Genomic DNA, 22550 nt, shown 5'->3' on the forward strand with positions numbered 1-22550 from the left:
TCATAATATGAATCTATGGTATGTTTCTTTTTACTCATGGTTTCTTTATTCTCTGGCCTTTAAAGAGATTGAGCTCTCCTGCTGGGGAACAGAGGGCAGTGACCCAAGCTTCTTGTGTTGGGAGCCTAGGTCTTGGTCACTGGCTTTGTGTGCTGGGGCCTCTTATGTTGGCAGTTGGAGGCTGTAGGGTTTTGGCAGCTTACCTGTGTTGGGCTGGAATCAGCAAGGCTGGAACTTTCAGGCAATTCTAGGTTGCCTGCTTTCCTTTCCCTTAGCTTTCTTCAGCTCCTTTTAGATGGGTGCTGCAGGGTGTTTATCTGCCTGGGGCCCCTTGCAATGCTGCCTCCCTTGTTTCTGCTAATGCACTGGGAGATTCCTTTGTGGTAGAGTGCCGAGGCACCTTGTGGTTTTCTGAGCTGGTTTCCACTGGTTTCCCCTCCCTCACTGAGGCACTTGGAGGTCCAGGTGTTGGTGTTTGCCTGCTCTACCACCTGGGCTTCAGGATCTCCTCCTGGTTGACAGTTGGAGGCTGTAGGGTTCTGACAGCTTACCTGGTGTTGGGTTGGGGAAAAGCAGAGACCAAGAGGAGCTTCAGGACACAATCCAAAATTCCCACAGGACTTTCCAATTACAAAGAGATTGATATCATTTATCTCATTTGAAACTCACAGTGAGCTTAAACCAAAATTTGGGTGGAGAACACCTCAGCTCCCAAGTGAAGAGCTCTTTCCCTTGGCTCCATATTCTCTCTCTTCCTCCACCTGCCCTTCCCTATCCATTGAGAAGTCAAGAAATATACCCGCTGTACATATGGAGTCCTGCAAAACATATTTCCACGTTAGCCAGTTTACACACTATTGTTAATTGATATTTTATATTCATAATGTAGTTGGCAGTTTTGTATATTAGCTGGTCTGGTTAGTTCTCCAGTTTTATGCTTTCTGAATTGGATGGAGCTTAAATTAATGACTCCTTCAAATTTTACTTCAGAGAGTTGTAATTAAAAATGGTTACATGACAGTTGGACCCATGGCAATGCTTTCCTTAAAGGAACCAGAATTTTAGAAGGATCCTGCTTAATTTACTTGGACCTAGCAGATGCCCATGTGGACTTGCCCATAGTCACTTTCTACAGAGTAGAAGACCTTTGTCCGCATCTTGTGAGCTTGAATGACCATTTTGGAAGGGTTTAAGTTCTCTGAACTGTTCCTCTCAGTATTCTCAATCCTCTATGGCTAGTGAATAGGAAAAATCCGGAAGGCTGTGTTAGTACCCTGCATGAAAGGATAATGCAAAAAATTGGTTGGTTCCTAAGAAGTTTGATTTAACACTTGGGCCTTCCTTGGATTTTCATTCTTCTCAAATAAGAAACGTTTTCTTCCCTAATCAGGAGGTGCTGATGATGCTGGATAACTATGTAAGAGATTTTAAAGCACTAATTGACTGGATACAGCTTCAAGAAAAACTGGAGAAGGCAGATGCTCAAAGCAGGTAATGATATTCTGTCCTGACACAGTTATCATCTTATTTTTGGTTATGAGGTTAAAGGCTGGCAGCTGGACTTGACTCCATGTTTTTCTGATATGGTGCACTAGGCTGTAAGACCCGAACTGCTGAGCATCCTGCAGACTTCTATTCTCATTAGCTCACTTTGACATCACTAGGAATTCTGGAAACCTTCTAATATAGTGTAGTAGAGTCCAGATTTCAGTGCCAAGACAACAGTCTTCAGTGTCATACCCTTTTCATTTATTTGACAGATGAGACATATTGCTAATTGTGAAGATGAGAGTAGGATCGAGAGTGGCTTGTAGAAATCCAAATCAGGAAGGACCTGATTGATTGGGAGTGAAGGGCGAGATACTCTGCTGATTCCTGATACCCCAGATATGCTGTAACAGAGTCCACTGAGATACCATGTGTAAAGCACATTGCAAATCATAAAGCGATCTCTAAATGCTAGCTCTAGGTCTCCCTTACAACATGAGGCTGGATGTCTTTGCTGTTTGTCAATAACATCCTGGTAAACTTCCTCTTGAGCAGTACTTTAGACACAGTAAAGTTATGGTCCTATTTTGACCTACAAAAATGCAACTAAAATATTACATTTTCATTTTTAATGCGTTAATTTTTTTCTTGAATTGCAGACCTACTTCATTGGCATGGGAAGTAAAGAAAATGTCTCCAGGACGTCATGTAATTCCCAGCCCATCAACGGATAGAATCAGTGTGACATCAAATGCTCGAAGAAGTTTAAATTTTGGGTAAGACGCAAAGAATCTTTCAAGAATTCACGTGTCCTCCCAATGGGTCAGATGCCTTGGTTTTGGTTGGGTTTTAAAAAAAAAATATGTTAGGAATAATGGTAGATCACTCAAGGTATCAGTCTCCATTCTTATTCTCAGGATGTTTTCAGTGCCTCTCTTGTACTGGTCATTCATGTTTATCATTACTCATGTTATCATATTAACGTACTACAACCTGTCTGTGCTCAGTGTTTGCTTTTCCTTGTCCTTTATGCTATTTGTAATTTTACTTCTTCTGAGGTTGTAATGGTCCATGAAGGGAAGGGAATAAGAATTAGTAAGTACCTGTTACGTGCCAGGCGCTGTACTAAGCACTTTACAAATACTATCGCGCTTGGTGTTTACCACAACCAGCCCTTTAGGGTTGTGAGGCTGTTACTATTCCCATTTTACCAGGGAGGAAATTGAGGCAAACAGAAGTTTCATGACTTGCCTAGAGTCCCACAGCTAGTAAATACCTGAGGCCAGATTTGAGCTCATGTCTTCCCGATTTTAGTTCAGCACTCTGTCCACAGCACCACTTAGTTGATCCATGAATGAATGAATTAATGAGTAAAACATTTATTTTGTTTAAAACGCTGTACAAAGCACTGGGGAGACAAATGGAAAAGTCAAATAGTCCTTGATCTCAAGGAGTTCACTGTCTGCTGGCGGAGATGGCACAGAGGGAGAGCTTCAGCCGCAAGCCAGACGGACCTTACGGTGCAGTGGGAAAGCCGTCAGTAAAGCCTCATTGGAAATATCCTCTCCACTGATAAGGTCATAGTCGTTTCTGATTGGAGCCATTGGATGCTGCCAAGAGTATGGTACCAAGTGCTTCCTTTTCTGGGGCTTCAGTAGTTGTGACTGTCATACCTATGGGAACAGTGGCCCAGATGATTCACAATGATGAGGCATCAGTGGAAGCATCTTGATATTAAGATACAGAGATTTGTGAAGATAAGCAGCTTGGGAGCCTTGAAAGCTCTGTACTTTCCTAAATGCAATATAACCATATGTTCATCTACACAATGCTGGGTACCTCTCATTGTCCCTTTTTCGTACTTGTTTGACTGCATAGAATGATCTTAGCAGTTTGGCTTTTCATCTACTTTGTTTTTTTTCTGTGTGGATAGTAATACTAATGTCTCTTTTATCATTGTGAGTGGCACTGAGGAGTGTCTTTGTAGTATATGGGAGAGTGATGCATGTAGTACAATGCCATCAGAAACTTGTAGGTAGGAACATTTAAAGAAAATGTTTGTTTTTTTTTTTAAATCAGTAGAGTTTCTTTTTTTCACTCATTGAAGAACAACAGCCATGATACTTGTTCATGTCTTAGGTGAACATCTCCCTGGTGACTTGTCACTTGAGGTCAATACTTAGTCTGTCATTGGGTAGAATTATCTCTATGGCTCCGCCTGTCGTAGAATTTTGTATTATTTTTTGCATAGTCAGTCAAGCCCACAAGCACTTATTACACTGCTCTAAGCACTGGGGACACAAAGAGAGGAAAAACTCAGTCCTTGCTCTCAAGGAGCCCATAATCTAATGGCAGAGATGACATGCAAACACCCAAGTACAAACCGGATATAGATAAGACAGTCTGGGGTTGATCAGCCCGAGCGGTGGAAGCATTAAGGGCTCTCAGGAGAGGATTCTTGTAGAAGGTGGGACTTTAGCTGGGACTGGAAAGAAGCCAGGGAAGCCAGGAGGCAGAGGATTCTGGGCAAGGGGGCAGCCAGTCAAAGTGCAGGGAATGGGGAAGGGGAGAGTCTTGTATTAGGAAGGCTGGTGTCACTGGATCACAGAGTGTTTGGATGGGATTGGGGGGTGGGGGTAGGAATAAGATGTAAGAAGACTAGGAATGTGGGAGGGACGTAGGTTGTAAAGGGCTTTGAATGCCAGAGAGAGAATTTTATATTTGATCCTGGAAGTCATGGAAAGCCCTGGGATTTACTGAAATCAATAGGAGGGGGAGGTGATATGGACTTTTAGGATATTGCCTTTTAGGAAGACCAGTTTGTCAGCTGAGTGGATTGGTCTTGAGTGGACTTGAGATCAGGAGACCAACTGGAAGATATTTCAGGAATTCAGTACTAGTACCAGGGTGGTGACAGTGTTGGGGGAGAGAAGGGAGCAAATATGAGAGATATTAAAAAGGTGAAATTAGTAGTACTTGGCAGTAGATTGGATATGGAGGGTGAGAGAGTAGGGAGTTGAGAATGACAACTAGGTTGTGAGTCTGGAAGATTCCTTGTCAGGAAGATGGCAGTGCCCTTCACGGTAATAGGAAATTTAGGAAGAGGGGAAAGTTGGGAGTGGGGATTGGTAAAGAGTTCTGTTTTGAATACAGTTGAGTTTAAGATGTCTTTGGGGCATCTATTTAGAGATGTCAGATAGGCAGTTGACATAGGGATGTGAGTCTGCAGGTTAGGAGAGGTTAGGCCTAGGTAAGCAGATGTGAGAATCAGCAACAGAGAGATGATAATTGAATCCATGGCAGCGGAAAAGATAACAAGGGAGACAAGAAGAGGGCCCCAGACAGATCCTCAGTGGCGTGATCTGGGTGAACATGAGCCCAGAAGCAGCTGTCAGGCCTGGAGGAGGAGAAGAGGGGACCCAGAAGAAGGTGAGCTATGGAGTCAACGAATGGCCAGAAGTCAGCAGGGATGAGAACTGAAATGAAGAGAGCTTGGAGCTTTGGAGAGAGAAGTGTAGGGGGAATGATGAGGCCAGAGGCCAGACTGTGGAGAGTTAAGGAGGCAAAGAGTGAGAGGAAAGGAGTTCTGGATGGCCTTCTCCATGAGGTTAGCCACAAAAGGGAGGAGACATGAGGCAATAGCTAGTGGGGATAGGCAGATGAAGTGAGGGCTTTTGGAGGATGAGGGAGATGTGGGCAGTTCTAGTAGAGGCAGTTGGCAGGCTCCCAATAGACAGAGAGAAAGAGATAGAAGTCAGAAAGTGGGATGATGACGCAGGCCACATGCTGACGAAGACAAGATTGAGTGCAGTCACTTGTGCATGTAGAGAGCTTTGCCTTAGGAAGAAGAAGAGCCACCTTTTCTTGTGAGATGGCAGAGGAGGAGATAGTGTGAGACAAGGGATGGGGAGAAGAGAGAGCTCTCCAAACACTCCCAGCTTGTTCAGTGAAACATTAGACACAACATAGGAGACACCTTATCTGCAGAGAAACTGGAAGCTCAAAGCTCTACAAAGTAAAATTTTTTTCTAATGAACAGTAAACTCAGCATTTACATATTCTTTACACTGCCTTTTCAGGTGTGTGATTATAAAGAGTTCTCCTTCTGTAGAAAATTGTCAGTGAAATCAAGAACAGAGATTGAAAGATAGAAGTTTCCTCAGAATGTGATCTAGTCCAAAGTCTACATTTTACAAATGAGGAGACATTCCCAGAGAGGTTGTTACTTATCCAATATTATATAGGCAGTTTGTTCCAGATCTGGGATTCAAGCCCAGTCAGTCAGTCAGTAAGCATTTATTATGAGGCAGCTGAATGAAGTGCTAGACCTAGAGTCAGGAAGCCCTGAGTTCAGATCTCGCCTCATACTGTTACTCTCCATGTCACCCTGGGCAAGGCATTTTGCCTTTGTTTGCCTCAGTTTCTTCACCTATAGAAAGGGGATAATAGTAGCACTATTTTGCAGGGTTGTGTTGTGAGGATCAAATGAGATAATATTTATGAAATGGTTAGTACCATGCTTGGCATATAGTTGGTGCTATATAAATGCTTACTTCTTCCCCCGTTTATTAAGACCTGCTGTGTGCTGGGCACTGTGCTAATTACTGGATCTTCTAACTCCATATCCAGTAGACTTTCCACAACAGCACTCTGCTTTCCAGTCCCTTTTTGTTTTCCTTATGTCTATTTTTAGTTCTTGCATATGCTATTTTAATAAAGATATCATAGAGATGAAAAAGCAAGTACATGGGTCAGTAATTGCTAATGTATCCATTGTAGAAAAAAATCAATGTTTTATATACTTTTTTTATATCAAAGTCATTTATATACTTTATGTACTTTTATATACATTTATATACTTCTGTCTCTTAGATTAACCCTTCCTTGCAGCAAAGAAAAATAGTTAAACAAAAGTGTCTCAGTGACTGTGTATGATAGGTAGATACCATTGGCCCCTGCAGTCGCCTCGTTCTCTGTCCATTCTTCTCTGGGGCCAACTTTGTTCATAATTACTCAGCACTAGATGATGTATTTGAGATTCTTTTCATCTACTTTTTCCCTTGTAAAAGTGTGATAAGTACTGTTTTTCTCATGCATTTTCTTTGAATCTTATTCTATTTGAGAAATACTTAAAATTGATTCTTGTGTACATCAACAGTCTTCCTGATTTCATCTTGTGTCCTGGGACCAGTTTCTTACATAGCATATCTGATCCTGAAGCGGTGGTTCCGTTTATCCTATCTGATGAGCATCTGTGCTTTGTCCTGTGAATGTCATCTAGAGTGCTCCCTCCATGTGGCCTACCCTTCACGTCTCATTTTCTCCCCAGCCACTCTTCATTGTTGTAGAAGATGTTGTGGCTCATGGGTCTGCTGCCTTCTGCCTTGGAGAGTTTGCACATAAATCTGTGTTCTCAATCATCGTTGCCCTTCTTACTGCTTCTGTGTCTCATCACTTGTTTGAGAGGTTTTTGTGTTTGCTTGGGTGATTTTTGGCTTTTTAAAAATTGTTGTAGCAGCTGTTTTGCATTAATTGAACTTACGAGAGAGAGAGAGAGAGAGAGTCAATCAGTACCTTTACTTTTGTCTGCTTGTTTTTTGGAACTGACAGCTCATTGAAATAGGATGGGTTGGAGTTAATACATTCTCTCTCACATTATCTTCAAGTCATTTTTATCCTTATTTTATATTTGGTATACACTTTGACCTTTGCCATAGCCATTTGATGACACATTCACACACATAATTGATTCTTAAAATATTGTTATTGTTGTAACCATTTGTTTCCTCCATAATCAGTTTAATATTTAATTTCGTCATTGGATGTTTGCTATGTTCAACACCCTTTGACTCTCATTTTTGAAGAAAGTCTTCAGGACACCCAGGTGTACGCGTTTTCAATTGTCTGCAGCCTCTCATTTCTCATTCTGGAATCAGTGTAATTTTCAGTGACCTTCTCCTTGCCTCCCTTTTCAGTAAAGTCACCAAGTGTCAAGATACATGACTTAGTTTGGAAGAACTTGCTAGATTCTTCCTAGAACTTGTTGACTTCTCCATATTGGCAGAGTATAGTACCATCCTGTTGGAGGGGAGATGTTCAAGTGCCTCATGAAAGACTTTTCTTCTCTCTCTTTTTGAAGCCTCATGAGGAACCTAATGTTGCCAGCCTTTTTATTTGCTTTTCTGAGAACTAGTGAACTATTCTTCCATTTAATTCTAATTTCTTTATGTTTTCTGGTTTCACTAATATATCAACATATATATTGTGAAGTTGCTCCAGTAGGTTTTCAACTCATGGGCAAAGAAAGACATTTTTGTGTGTGTGTGAGGCAATTGGGGTTAAGTGACTTGCCCAGAGTCACACAGCTAGTGAGTGTTGTGTGTCTGAGGCTGGATTTGAACTCAGGTCCAACTGACTCCAGAGCCGGTGCTCTATCCACTGTGCCACCTAGCTGCCCCCAAAGAAAGACATTTTATTGTTATAATTATTATTATTATTATTATTATTTTTTGCAAGGCAATTGGGGTTAAGTGACTTGCCCAGGACCACACAGCTAGTACATGTCAAGTGTTTGGTCTGAGGTCAAATTTGAACTCAGGTCCTCCTCATTTCAGGACCAGTTCTCTATCCACTGCACCACCTAACTGCCCCTCAAAGAAAGACATTTTGAAAGTACTGTTATTAAAATTGTTTTTAGATGGTCTAAGAAGTGTGTGATTTTTTTGCATTATCTGTCTTCTTTTCAGCCGTTCTCTCACCATTTCTGCTGAAGAAGAAAAAGGGGACTCTGAATTTGAGGACCTTTTTTTGGTTTTTTGTTTTTGTTTGTTTCATGGGACATTGTAGCCAAGAAAAAACAAATCCACCAAATACTTGGCAGCCAGATTTCTGGTAATAAACTTTTTAACACTCAAGCTGATTCTTGGACAGCAGGCACAAGGGTCTGTTGATGGACCCGTACTTGAAGTCTTTCTTCTTTGGGAAATTTTCGGACCTTGGCATAATAGTTGAGAACTAAGGCTAATTATCATGTCATGTTTTGGTGTGGGGGTAGGACTTTAGTGGGAGACTTTAGTAGTTTAACATAATATCTTTAAAAGAAATGGGAGACATGAATAATTATTGTACAGAAAAGTCTGCAAATCAGCATTGTGTAGAGTATTGGAAAAATGATTGGCTCTTAGAGATCACAAGCTTAGTTATAATCACTAGAATACAAAAAAAGCAAAATAAACAGATAAGAGTCCTTTTGACATCTCTGCCTTCATTTCCTGCCCTAGTTCAGACTCCTGTTACTGTCTCCTGGCTTATTTGTGATAGCCTCCCAACTAGCCTTCACTTCTCAGCCTGGAGCCGTGTTGTCCTGGTTGAGGACAGCTGACCACATCTCGCTTGCTGCTGGTTGTTCTTCCTTGCTCTTGCTCTCTCCCAGCTGGAGATCCAGTTGCTCTGGCGCCCGCCAGCGCCCCCCCCCTGCCCCAGGGGCAGCCCCTGGCTCTGGATGAAATAACCAAGTCAATTCCATGGATCGAGTCTCCAGCCCCAAGCTCTCTTCCTGGGCCCCTGCTCTCCCATTGGTGTTATCTTGCCTCAGGGCTCAGACTCTCTCTTTTGTATTTGCGTCTTCCTCCCTTCCATTTGTTATTTTTAAAAAATGGCTTTTGCACACCTAGAAAAAGCAGCCCCACGTGGTTCTCAGAGGTTAGCTGGATTCCTCAGGAAGAGACAGGCGAAACTTGTGTGGTTTCCTGTTCTCACAAGGTTGCTGACCCTGCAGTTCAGGGGAATGAATCCCAGAGCAACATATGCCTGGACTTCGTCATTGCGTCTGGCACAACCACTCTGCAATTCCACAAGCATTTATTAAACCCCTCCTAGGGGAGCAATCTTTGCCCTCCAAGGCGCTTATGCTCTATACAGATAAGTAAATACAAAAAATATACAAAGTACATGGAACGTTATTTCAAGGTGGTGAGGCATGAATAATGGGGAGGTGTCCAATAAGGCTTCCTCAGTGTAGCAGCTCTTGAGCTGCATCTTGGAGGGGTCTGGGGATTCCTAGAGGTGGAGATGAGGAGGGAGTGTGGACAGTCTCTATGCATGAGAAGTGTTGTAGAAGGAGCAGCAGGTAGGCTAACTAGGCTGAGTTATAGTTGATGAGGTAAAATAATATGCAGTCAGCCTCAAAAGATTTGCATTTGTAGTGCCTAATGGTTTGTGAAATGGTTTGCAAATATTATGTCGTCTTATTCTCTCAACAAGTCTAGAAGGAGGGTGATCTTATCCACATTTTATAGTTGAGGAAGCTAAGGCAGACAGGGATTAAGTGATTTGCTCAGAGTCACCTGGCTAGGAAGTATCTGAGGCTGGATTTGAACTCAGCCCTTCTTGATTCTAAGTCTAGAGCTCTATCCACCATACCGCCTAGCTGCCTCTGGAGAGGGGTCTTTATTTTATCCTAGAGGCAGTAGGGAGCCACTGAAACTTCTTTAGCCGTAGGAGTGACTTAGTTCGACCTGTGTGTTAGAAATATCGGTTTGGTAGGGTGGATTGGAGAATTTGAACTGCTGGGTGCAAGGAGGTGAAGGAGGAAATTATTGTAATTGTCTAGGTAAGAGTTGATGAGAGTGTGAACTTGGCTGCATAAGTAGAGATAAAGGGGCAAATGTACAGGAAGTAATGATCGATTTGACTGTACTCTGACTAACTGGAAATTTAAGGTTGGTGAATGGGAATAAAGAGCAGAGGGAGACTTGAAGCTCAGTGCCTTTATCAAGTGCATCGTCTGTGCCAGGGGTCAGGGTAAGCACTGATTTCAAGCCTGGTAGTGGAAGGAGTGGTGCCTTTGCCAGCACCTGGGAGGTTAGCAGAAGAGCAGTTTGTATATGTTGTGTTTGAGATACCTGTGTGATGCTGAGGGATGGATAGAGAGCTCTGGGGTTCCTCTGGGAGGATGATATCACCTAGAGATAGTGCAGAGAGAGAAGAGGGAAAGGCTGCATCAGAGCCCTGGGGGCTCCCGTATAGAGTGGAGGACATGACAGGCCTGCTCCAGACAGTGTTCTTCCTCTGCACCTCTGCCTTGTAGAATCCTTGCCTTCCTTGCCTACACAGCTCCTCTACTGAGCCTCGAATGGACCAGAGATACAAACAGAAAAAGTAACATGGTCTCTGGAAGGTTGGGAAAGTCTGGAAATCCTAGGGTTTCAGGTCAGGGCTGAAAGCAAAGTCCTTAGGTTTTAGGAGCAGCTCAGATGACAGTGCCTCAGGATCTGGAGGGCCCAAGGGCAGGCACAAAGCCAAACCAGGAGGACTTTGGGCCTTTCCCCACTTTGTATTTGCTTTGTATATTTTGTATTTATGGATCTGTGTATGTGGTTCTTCCCACCCTAAATACAATGGCTTAGTTTCCTCATGTGGAAAATGGGGGAATAGTGGGTTCGACAACATGAACCTCTAAGGACCCTTATACCTTTAAATCTGTGATCACGTGACTTAGTGGTAAGTCTGCCTGTACTGACTGTTGGTTTTGTTCTGTTCAACGTTTTTATCCATTATTTGTAATAACACACATCCTTTTGGATGCTCCAATTTTCCGATGACATTGTGTTAAGTATATCAAGCTTTGAGACTTTGAAAAGCCTCCTAACTAGGATTCATAATTACTTAAAATAATTTGGCCTAACTACACATACAGGATATTGGTGTACATCAGTTATACTGTACAGTTCAAGAGATGGCCTTGTCCATTAGCTTATCTGTTTGGTGGAGAAAATTCAAATGAACAGTAAGTTAGGCCTGGAATTAAAGGCAGAGGAGGAGGTTAGGTTGCATTGCTTTTGGGAAAATAAATAAAAAAATTTTTTAGTGACCTTGAAATGGAAGTTGTTCTTTCTTTGGCACCAGAGTTTGGCTAGTGATGTTGTATAGGTGCGAGTCAGAGAATAATGCAGTCTCCAAAGAGACGAAGTTAAGCATCGTTTGAAGGGCATACTAGTTACAGGCAGACTGCAACCACCTACAAATGAGGAGTTGTACCACAAAAGTAGTGGTTGAAGATGTCATTAGATGATTGTATGATTGGGGCTGCTGCTGGAGAGTTGGTGTAATCCATGGGCATTTGGCAGTGCCAAGGCTCCTGGTGTGTTGAGGGGAGCCCCACAAGGGATTTTTAGTAAGATGCAGACGAGGGTCACATCAGATGATCTTACATAGATAGACTATGAGCTGCGTCATTGGAGGGAATGCTTGCATTGATGAGATCTTATGGCCATCGACATGCTGGAGTGTAAGGACCAAGAGATATTAGACTTCTTTTGTTTGCCTCCAGAAGTAGACCTAGAAGCCATGGTTATATGTTTTGTAGAGTCAGAGTTTAGCTGGTTATAAAGAAGAACTTCCCTGAAAATAGAGCAGCCGGAAAGGGGATGGCTTGCCCTTAGTGGGTTCTTTATTGCGATGGGCCTTCAGGTAGAGGCTTGATGGCATCTTGTTGGAGACACTGTAGTTCAGGTTCTTGCTCGTGGCTGAGTTGGACTTGACCTCGTGGGGACCCTTCCAACTCTAAAGACTCTTCTTTCTTTTCATTCTCTACTTGTTTAAATCTTGCTCTTCCATCAGTGCCTTGCTGCCCCTAGAAAAGATGCTGTGTGTTCCAGAAAGCCCTCCCTCTTCTTCTTACACAAATTCTCCACCTGGGAGCTCTTGAGGTCATCCGGCCCCACCTCTCCTTGAGCAGCCATCTGCTCTATAGCGTCACAAAGAGATGTTCATCTAGACCCTCTTTAAAACCTCTAATTGTGAGAGTAGCCATTCAGCTTTAGGACACCTCTCTTATGTCAAGCTGAACTCTGCCTTTGAAGCTTCTATTCCTTGCTTTCTATCTAGTATCACCTCTGGGGCCTAAGCAGAACAAATCATATCCCTCTACGTGAAAGCATTCCCAGTTCTTGAAGACAGTTGGCATCTCCTCCTCTCCCTCTTCCCCTAGTCTTTTCTAGGCAAAAACCCTTCTCCCCCCATCTCTCCAGCCTGTCCTCATTTGTTATGTTCTCAATGAACCTACTCATTCTAGTTTCCAGCCTCTTTGTACGGCTAACACAAAGGGTATAACTAGAGGGAAATCTTCCCTTTGGTGGGATTTATTAGCAGGGCAAGACACATGAGGGCATTTCTGTCCTGGGGTGGATGGGAGAGATGATAGCGTCATAGGCTCTCCAGCTAGAAGGGCCTTCTGAGACATTCTAGTCCCCACCAGACCTGACCAGCAGTCTCCTTTACAGCGTCCATGACAAATGGTCCTAAAGACCTTCCCAGTGATGAATAACTCATGACCTCCAAAGGTACTTCATTCCTTTTGGGGATAGCTTTCTTGTTAGGATGCCAGACCTTCTGTTGAGTAGAAATCTGCTTTTTTGCAGTTTCCACCTGTTATTTCTAGTGCTGCTTTGAGGGGCCAAGCAGAAAAGATCTGAGCTCTTCTCCTCCTGATAACCCTTTAATTATTCCCAAGATCTTGATCATGATCCTCCAAGTCTTCTATTTTCTAGGCTAAACATTCCCTGTTTTGTCAGTGGTTCCTGGAACGGCATGGTTTCTGGTCCCGTAATCCTGGTCATTTCTCTGTGCAGAACTCTCCCATTCACATTATAGGACCTGCCACTGCTCCTTATTATCCCTGGGACTTTGAGGGAGTGACTTCACTCCTCTGGGGTTATTTCCCTGTTTATAAATAGACTGAGGGGCCTAGAATAGATCGTATCTGAAGTTCTTTCTAGGTGTACATCCTATGATTTCTCCATCTTTCAAATTCTTACAGAGGCTTGCTTTTATTTCTTTAGTGCATTTACATTTTATTTTACACTATAGTTACTAACTGGATTATAACTTTCTCAGGGGCAGAGACCATGCCTCGTTTAACTTTGTCCAGCACTTAGATGTTTGAGTGAATGAACGAATGCAAAAACAAACAGATGAACGAAACAACAAACAAAAACCCAACCTCGAACATTTATATAGACACATTCACTTTAGGGCTTCATGCACTGGTGCCAGTGCATTGAATTTTGTAGTAGATCTTTCTTTAAGAAAGGAAACCTTAACACACGTCCATGTCCCTTCCCCCAAAAAACTCAAATGGAATTGTGCCATACATGGTTTTCTGAAAATTAACAACCAACTAAGAGAATAGACGGTATATGTTGGACAAAGTCCACTATGATTTTATCCCATTTGTTGTTGGAATAAAGAGTCTTCTATCTAAGTTATTAATATAATCATTGTTTCTCTAGGGGTCCATCTGGGGCAATGGCTGCCACTCGGCTTGCTCCGGCAGGCGTAAGTTGGGCTGACAAAGTGAAAGCTAACCATTCAGTGACTGCTGCACCTCCCAATACAGCACCTGTGCAGAGCTGCCCACCTGTCTCAGTGCAGAAGGCCTCTCGGAGAAATGGTGAGTGATGTAGGGTTTGATATATGATCTCTTTCCACTTGGTACTCACACACAACTGTCTACATGGTTGCCTTCACTAAAATGGTAAAATGAGCTAAGGAATCCAAGCAGAACTTATTTTGAGTGTTTTAGGAATGCCTAACCAGTTTATTCTAGTTCCAGATAAGCCATACAAAGCTGTAAGTAGAAGGATTTTTTTTCACCAGCTCAAAATTTCTTTGGGATTTTGACTCGGTGCAATAAAAAATGTAAGCTAGTCAAGTCACAAGGCAGCATATACATTTAAGCACCAAATCTAGAGGAAAATATATGGTGTTGGTTACAGTTTAGATTCAATAAAAATATTCTTTTTGTATTTTACGTATCTGTAATGAGAATTTTATCATCTTTGATTTTTGTGTGAAGAGTCTCATTGGACATGCAGTTATTAGTTCAAAGCTTTTTGGACCAGAAATAGTTTTCCCTGGAAATAGTAAAAGAATTGCTACTTCTGTCTTCTGGCTGGGTCTGGAATTGCTTTCGTTAGGGGGCCAGGGTTTGTCCCCCAGAAATTTCCTTGTTCTCCTCTATTGTAGTTCACTGCTTTTTCATATTGACAGAACTCTGGAAGACTAAGACAAAGAAAGCAAATCTTTCTGTTATGTAAAGATAAGACCCTGGTAATTGTAAACTTAAAAGCCTCCTCTTCAGGTACAGATTATATGTAACCTCTTCATGCTAGAAGTAGATAGTCTTCCTGGTTGTGGTGGCTAAGACAGTTCATCAGCAGGGTGCCAGTCTCTGGGGATTAGCCCCTCTAAACTTTGGCTGGCTGGTCTTTTCATGAAACAAAGGCTATCTCTAGGCCCTCATACTCATGGAATTCACATGTGGTTAGGACCTGCCTGAGCTTGTGCTCTACAGCCATAATTGTTCAGAAGTCAAGGTCACCTCTAGGTCACAATGAGCCATCATAAAGGACTTCAGTGTAGACTCACTTCTTTGTATTTGAAAAATCATCGCAAAATCGGTTGCCAAAACTCGAGGGAAACTGAGTAATATTTAACACAGTAGGATGGCTATCTTGCCACATCATTCTAATTTCCTTGAATAACAAGTCCAGCAGATTGAGAGAAATGATAGATAAAATTTTACTTGATGCTAATAAGACTTTTATAAAACATACATTAATAAACTTGGAAAATATGATTAAAGATAACACAGGTGACTAGAAGAGCAGATCCAGTGAGATCTTTGGACTTTTTGAGGGCTGGGGACTAAGGCTTATTAGCAAGTAGTCTTCTACCAGGGTTGTTCTTAGACCTAAAAAGAATCTTAGATAGCGTCGTACAGTTTATATTTGGATAAAAGTCCTGTATTAACAGCCCTGATGACTATAGTTCACAGCAGAAGACAACTCCTGTTTTAATATGATAACTTGAAATAAAATCTTACTGCTTTGTATATATTTTGAGAACATTTTGAAAGCCTGATTGCATTATTTAAGGCTTATTGAGTGCTTGGTAAAGGATCCTTGATTTATTTAAAATGTAAACATTTACATTATCACAAGTATATTTATAATCTTCCTGTTGTTATTACTATTCAAAATTGATACACATTTTCTATTTCCAAGGGTTTATTTTTAAGAAATGAGAATAATTCTGTTATGCTTCCATTTTTGCTAGTGCATTTTTCTCTCTCTTTAAATAATTGAGAAATTGAACCATTGAGCAGTCTTGAGTTAATCTATTGCAGTGAAAGTATAATCAAACATATCTTTAGACTTTTAAAAGAAAAATTGAATTTTAATATTTCCAATTTAGGCTGGCTTGAAAGCCCCAAACAACAAACCCATTAAAAGTCCTGCAGCAGTCGTGAGGATGAAACTTAGCCTAATTTTCATGAGGTAATTCTTCAAATTAATGAGGAAATGTGGAAATAGTATTGGTAGGTAAAAACTAATTAAAGCTAAATTTGTAAAACTTGAATGTTGTACCATTTTGTAGCAGTTACTAATCTACAGGCTTGTATTCCAGGTACTGTAAGATTTTTGATTTGCTCAGGGTTGCTCAGAATATTTTAAGCCAGCCTCCCCTGGGCCACATTGTTTTGTGTTCTCTGGTAAGAAAGCACTTCTGCCATCTTGGCCATTGAGGTTGAACTCCTAATGAAGTAGCCAAAGACATAATCTCGTGCTTAAAGCTCACAATAAAAGGTGGCATTTACACAGTACTTTATGGTTTACAAAGTGCTTTATGCCTGTTTTCTCATTTGATCTTTTCAGCAATCTGTGTGATATATACTATCTCTTAAAGGGGTATAAAGCTGATTCGTGGAAATTTAGTTCCACTCAGTTCAACATTAATTGAACGCTGTATTTTATACCACACTAAATCAAGTGCTTACCCTAGAAATTGATCAATCCACAAACCTCTGTTGTATGCAGAGCACTGTTACTTGTGCGAAGGGAAGTTTAGCTAAGAGACTATCTTGTCTCAAAGACTTTTTGGCTGATTTTGAGATTAGACACTAACACAGATGACTGTAACACAGTATTACCTAATAAGTACTTTAGAGAGGTGAAAAAAAATATTGTCTGTGACCTCTCAAGAGGGAGGTCATTACCGACTAATGGGATCCACCGGGCTTCTCGCTGGAGTTGTCTTTGAGTTGGTTCTTAAGAGCTGTCAGGCACAGATAGGAGAGAGAAGACCCAGGGCAGCGCCTGAGCCAGAGCAGTGAGGTGAGACACCATAGTCTGTGGTGAGAGGGTCCCTGCCCTCTGGAACCTCGTAGCCAAAGCAAATAGTAGGTCATTCCAGAATGGCGAGTAGTACTTAGTTCTTGCGGAGCAGACAGTAAAATCATGCTGTGAAATTTCTGTTACTGAAAAGGGATTGGAAATCACAAGATAAGTGCTTGATCTAGGAGTTTAAACACAACAGCTTTTCATCTGCTATGTAGCAGCCTCAGGTAGCTGCTACCAGTTGGCTAAGTAGAGTTGTCAAAGCTCCATCTTTCTGCCAGATTTGGTACAGATTATTGCAGGGAGCTGGGGATGGACAGACCAGAAAACAGCACTCACTCATTCTTTTGACTGCTTAAAAAAAAAAAACAAAGTAAAGCACATAGGTTGGTTATTTCTAATTCTACTTAAAAGCAAAAATGTCCTATTTAAAATAAAGATTAAAAACCAACAAAAGCTACTAACTACTTCATCCTTATAGATGGGGATAGGACTAGTGACTGGAACAATGAGTTTAAGGTGGTTGAGTAGGGTAGTGAGTGGAGCTGTAAAGTCCATGCTGTGTTGTGTTTTTGTTGACATCATTAAACGTTCCCCTTTACATTTGAGTCTGTGTGGGCTGGTGGTTTGATACCTCTGGTGTAGGGGCACCTGATGAGGAGACTCCCTCCACAAGTGCAGATCTTCAGCTTTCAGCCGTAGAGACTTTTATACGGCATGTAGAGGCTGCGACTTCACCAGAGTCACAGAGCTCAGGACGTTGTTAGGAGTGAGCCTGGAACCCAGCACGGCCTGACTCTGGCTAAGGCTGACTGGAAGTGGTTAATTATTTTGATTAAGAAGCAGGCACAGTCCAAATGTACAAGAAATGTCCAAATTCAGTCAGTAAGTGGTTACTAAATAATTTCTGTGTGAAAAATAGTCCTTGCTCTCCAGAAACTTATATTCCTATGGAGACAACGTGTACATATATTGGTGTATTCAAGAAATGTTCAAAATAGCCGCCAGGCAACCCTCGAGGAAAGGTGGGCACTGGTGGTGATGCAGGGGCTGTGGGATCCTTTGGGCACTGCTGGGAAGTCAGGCACCTGTCCAAGGGTGAGTCCTAGCAGAACTGCGGTTTTCACATTTGGTTGTCACACTGGGATCATCATGACATCCTTTTGAGCCCTAGTGGAGCAAGCATTGCCTTCCCTTTTGATTTCTGAAGTTTACGACCAGCTTTGGGCTCCTGACGTTTTCTCCGAGGGAAGAAACAACAGTGGAGAAGGATGGTGAAGCCCAGTTAGAAATGGTCTTTGCTGTCAGGCTAAAGGCTTTGGACTTTCTTTACTGTGCTGTTCCACTGAAATCGTTTCCTTAATATTGAGCACATGGTAGCTTTAGGTTGTGGCAAAGTAGTAATGTGTTAAAAGAAGATAGTGAATGTGACTCGTATTAATTTTGTAGTAGTCTCTTGTTCTTTACAAATGTTAGTACTGCAGTACTGTGAGGCTGTGATTTCTTCTTGTGGGTATTCCTGCTGTGGATGCCCATCTCAGCTTCTCCCACTTTGGTGGATTGCCTTTGTGAGTTGAGGTGGCCAGCCTGATGAAGAGCCTCTCTCTGCAAACCAAACAGGGTCGATTCTCCAAAATACCGGAAGCCGTGCTGCCTCAGTAGGGCCTGCCAGACCTTGCAGTATTCGGGGGAAGTCTTTGAAGTCCCAAGGTACCCTCCATGCCTGGGACTTGGTAGAGTTCTGCTAGTAATCATTTTTAATCATTGATGGGCCTGTGACATCACGGATATGAAGACTACACGCGTAGTACTTCCTCCCCACTCCCAAGCCATTCAGCCTTCTCCCTTGGAAATTTTTTTTCTCATTCCTGGTGCCTTGGTTTTCATTTTATCTCAATTCTGTACCTGGCGCACTGTGCATCTCCAAGCAGTGACACCTGCTGTCTGGGCTCATCACATCTCGTGTGAATTCAGGCTCTTGCCACCCTAGCTGGCCTGGTCCCTGACTCACTTCTCACCTCCCCATCATCAGACAAATGGGCCCCAGAGCCCTTTGGTACAGCAGCCCCAGACCACATCTCCTGCTTCCAGCTCAGCGCTGCCAGCAGCTCCTGGGAGGAAGGGGCCCGCCATCCTCCCTAGCAGCCCTGCCTAGGGCAGGCGAGCCACCTCGTCCTCCTTGCTCATTTTCATGTCCCCGGCACTTAGCATCGTGTTTGGCACATAGTCAGCCCCTGATAAATGATTTCTCATTCATTCATTCCTTCATCATTTATTCATGTGTATCACGACTTAGCTGTGTCTGTGCATCCTGTTCCACACTTGTCCGTGTCTCCCACAAGTTTTTCACAGAGAGTCCACCCAACATGCTGGGGACTTTGTGTCTCTTGGCAGTGAAGATAGCAACACAGGCTAGCCATCAGTTATCTCTTTTTCTCCTTATGTGATTAGCCTATTTTTTCCGAGTCATACTTTTTTTCCTTTAAACTGCCTTTCTTGCAGAAATTATTTTTTTTTTAAATTTTTTAACTTTTGCTTTTTGGTGAGGCAGTTGGGGTTAAGTGACTTGCCCAGGGTCACACAGCTAGTAAGGGTCAAGTGTCTGAGGGCAGATTTGAACTCAGGTCCTTCTGACTCTAAGGCCGGAGCTCTATCCGCTGCTCCACCTAGCTGCCCCTCTGGACATTCTTTTACTAGGTACCTCTCCATCGTACTTTGGATGATGCTACTTTGTGACTAGCAGTCATTCAGCATAATTGGAAGACACTTGGTGCTGATACAATGTACCTGTGTTTCAGAGGGCGGCTGGAGTCATTCAGCATAATTGGAAGACACTTGGTGCTGATACAATGTATCTGTGTTTCAGAGGGCAGCCGGAGTCATTCAGCATAATTGGAAGACACTTGGTGCTGATACAATGTATCTGTGTTTCAGAGGGCCGCAGGAGTCATTCAGCATGCTATAGATTTACCTAAGGGCAATCCAAGCAGCTTATCGTCTTCTTAATTGTGGTGCCTGCTCACTGCCTGTCTAAGAAGTGTGCATTAATGGACGAGCTCAGCGGGGTGCTCATCTAGCCTGATGTCACAGTCAAGACAGTCGTCATTGTTCAGCTCCATTCTTCCTGTGTGGGTAGTTTGGATCGAAGTCTTTGAGTTGATCATGAATCTCGCAGATAGTATGGAATGTAACAGGTTCTAAAATGGTCTGGGGCTTGCTGCGGGTGGAACAGCGCCATTTACAGTTAGGAGCTTCAGGCACATTGTACGTTCTCTAGGAAATATCTCTTCAGTATGAACTGCGCCGGACATCATCCATGATGGTGGTAGCGATCAGTCATTTACACGAATCATTTGTTGGCTAATTAATAAACATTTATTGAATACCTACTGTGGGCAAGTAGATAATTCCCTGTTTAACGGTTCACTTGATTGCAAAGAAAGGAAAAAAATGAAGAAAGGCAGGAAGGAAACAGTCATTTATTAAGCACCTACTATTTGCCAGGTACTGTGCTGACTGGTTTACAAATATTATCTCAGTTATTTCTCATAGCAGCCCTTGGAAGTAGGTTCTGTTATCCTCGTTTTACAGATGAAGAAACTGAGGCAAAAACAGAGAAAGTGACTTGCCCAAGGTCATACTGCTTGTGTCTGAGTGTCATATACAGCTCAAATATAAAGTGAGGAAATAAAAATATATTGAAAGTATTTAAGTACAAGGTAGTGTCTGAAGCCAAATTTAAACTTAAGTCTTCTTGACTCCAGCATTTTATCCACTGTGCCACCTAGCTGCCCCTTTAGTAAAGCTATGGCTTTAGTTCAGGCCCACAGCACCTTTGACTTAGATTACTACAACCTACTAATTGTTTCCATGCCACACTCCAGTCTAACAACGTACATACTGCTGCCAAAGGGATTTCCTTTAAGCTCATATATGGCCATTAACTCCCCTGCTCAGTCAGCTCAGTTCCAGTGCCTTCCTCGTGCCTCTTGGATGAAATACCTGTTTAGCTTTTAAAGTCCTCCTGGACCTGGCCCCCCACCTATCTTTCCAGGCCCATTGGACAGAATTCCCTTTCCTGCACTCTGCAGTTCAACCAAGTTGGCATCCTCTCTGCTCCCCACCCATGTAACTCTGTTTCCCTTTTCCAAGATTTTACGCTGGCTTGTCCCCAGTGTGTGGAATGCAGCCTCTCCTCACCTTCACCTCACCAAGTTCCTCTCTTTCCTCAAGTTGCAACTCAAGTACTAGCTTGTTAAAAAGCCTTTCCTAGGAAACCTCCCAGTTTCCAGTGTCCTTCCTCCCAAAATACCCTGTGTTCAACTACTTTTCATATATTTATATTTCTTCACTTTATATTGTATGTATATTTTTTAAATTCAATTTTATTTTCTGTTCATTTCCAGATTGTCTCCTTCCCGCTTACTCTCCCCCAACCCATTAAGAAATCAAGAAAAAACAAAACTTGTTACAAATTTGTGTAGTCAAACAAAACGAGTTCCTGCTGCTAGCCGTAAGGGCGTGTGAATATGTATGTATGCATGTGTGCATGTATGTATGTACACACATGCATGTGTGTGAAAGCGCACACTTCAGTGTGTGCTCTTAGTCCCTCGGCTCTCCCTCAGGAGGTGGATAGCACGTGTCCTCGGGAGTCCTCTGGAGCTCTGGTTGGTTCCGTTGTGTTGATCAGAGTTCCCAGGTCGTTCACAGTTCCTTGTCTTTGCAGGGTTGTTATTGTGAACATTGTTCTTGGCATGGGTTCATGCAAATCTTCCAAGTTTTTCTTTGTCATTTCTTTCAGAACAGTAGCATTCCATCACATTCCCATACCATAACTTGTTCAGCCATTCCCTAGTTGATGGGTATCCTCTCAGTTTCCAGGTCTTTGCTGCCACAAAAAGAGCTGCTATAAATAGTTTTGTGCATGTGGGTCTTTTCCCTCTTTCCTTGATCTCTTTGGGATACAGACCCAGAAAAGGTATTGGTGAGTCCACGGGTACACACAGTTTAATAGCCTTTTGGGTATAGTTTCAAATGTGCTTTCCAGACCACCAGTGTATTAATGTCCCTGTTTTACCATAGCTTATCCAGAAGTTGTCATTTTCCTCTTTTTGGTTAGCTTTGCCAATGTGATGTTTGTGAAGTGGTGCCTCAGAATTGTTTTCGTTTGCATTTCTGTGATTATTGGTGTATTTAACAAAATAAATACAAAGTACAATAAAACAGATAATGTTGCATTTATTTTTATTTTTTTTTTTTTATTTTTGCTTTTTGGTGAGGCAGTCAGGGTTAAGTGACTTGACCAGGGTCACACAGCTAGTAAGTGTCACGTGTTTGAGGTTGAATTTGAACTCAGGTCCTCCTGACTATAAGGCCAGAGCTCTACCCACTTCACCACCTAGCTGCCCCTATAATGTTGCGTTTTAAAACTTAAGTCATTATACAGCCTGCAGGGATCCTTATGTGCAGTTTAGCGGGCTCCCTTCTTTCTTGAGTTTGATACCTCTCATTTAAAACATTTTTTTATGTCATTATAGATAGATTTCTTTTTTTGAAAACTGCCTATTCATATCCTTTGACTGTTTATCAATTGCAAAATGACTTTTATTCTTATAAATTCGAATTAGTTCCACATAGGGACTATCAGAGAAACTTGCTGCAAAGATGCTGTATATGTTTTTATATGTATTTGTTCCCCTTGTAATCTCCTTGGGAGTAGAAATTGTTTTCTTTCTTTGTATCTCTTGATCAGAGAGGTCCTCAACCTGGGGGGGGGGTCGTCTGTGGACAGAGTTCAAGGGGTCCTTGAACTTAGATGGGAAAAAATTACATCTCCATTTCAATAAAATTGATTTGCTTCTTAATCCTATATATTTAATT

The 22550-nt window shown here is 42.2% G+C and overlaps 1 protein-coding gene across 1 annotated transcript in view; it reads left to right on the forward strand.

The window, feature by feature from the left end:
* The window catches only part of SCAPER (S-phase cyclin A associated protein in the ER), a 415034-nt gene that overhangs the window by 67872 nt on the left and 324612 nt on the right, over positions 1–22550 (forward strand). The window contains 3 exon segments of the mRNA XM_020976028.2: positions 1391–1491; positions 2148–2264; positions 13779–13939. Of these exon segments, the coding sequence (XP_020831687.2) occupies positions 1391–1491; positions 2148–2264; positions 13779–13939 (379 nt within the window).

Source organism: Phascolarctos cinereus, unplaced genomic scaffold (genome assembly GCF_003287225.1).
Source record: "Phascolarctos cinereus isolate Bilbo 61053 unplaced genomic scaffold, phaCin_HiC Scaffold_3;HRSCAF=262, whole genome shotgun sequence".
Taxonomy (NCBI): Eukaryota; Metazoa; Chordata; class Mammalia; order Diprotodontia; family Phascolarctidae; genus Phascolarctos; species Phascolarctos cinereus.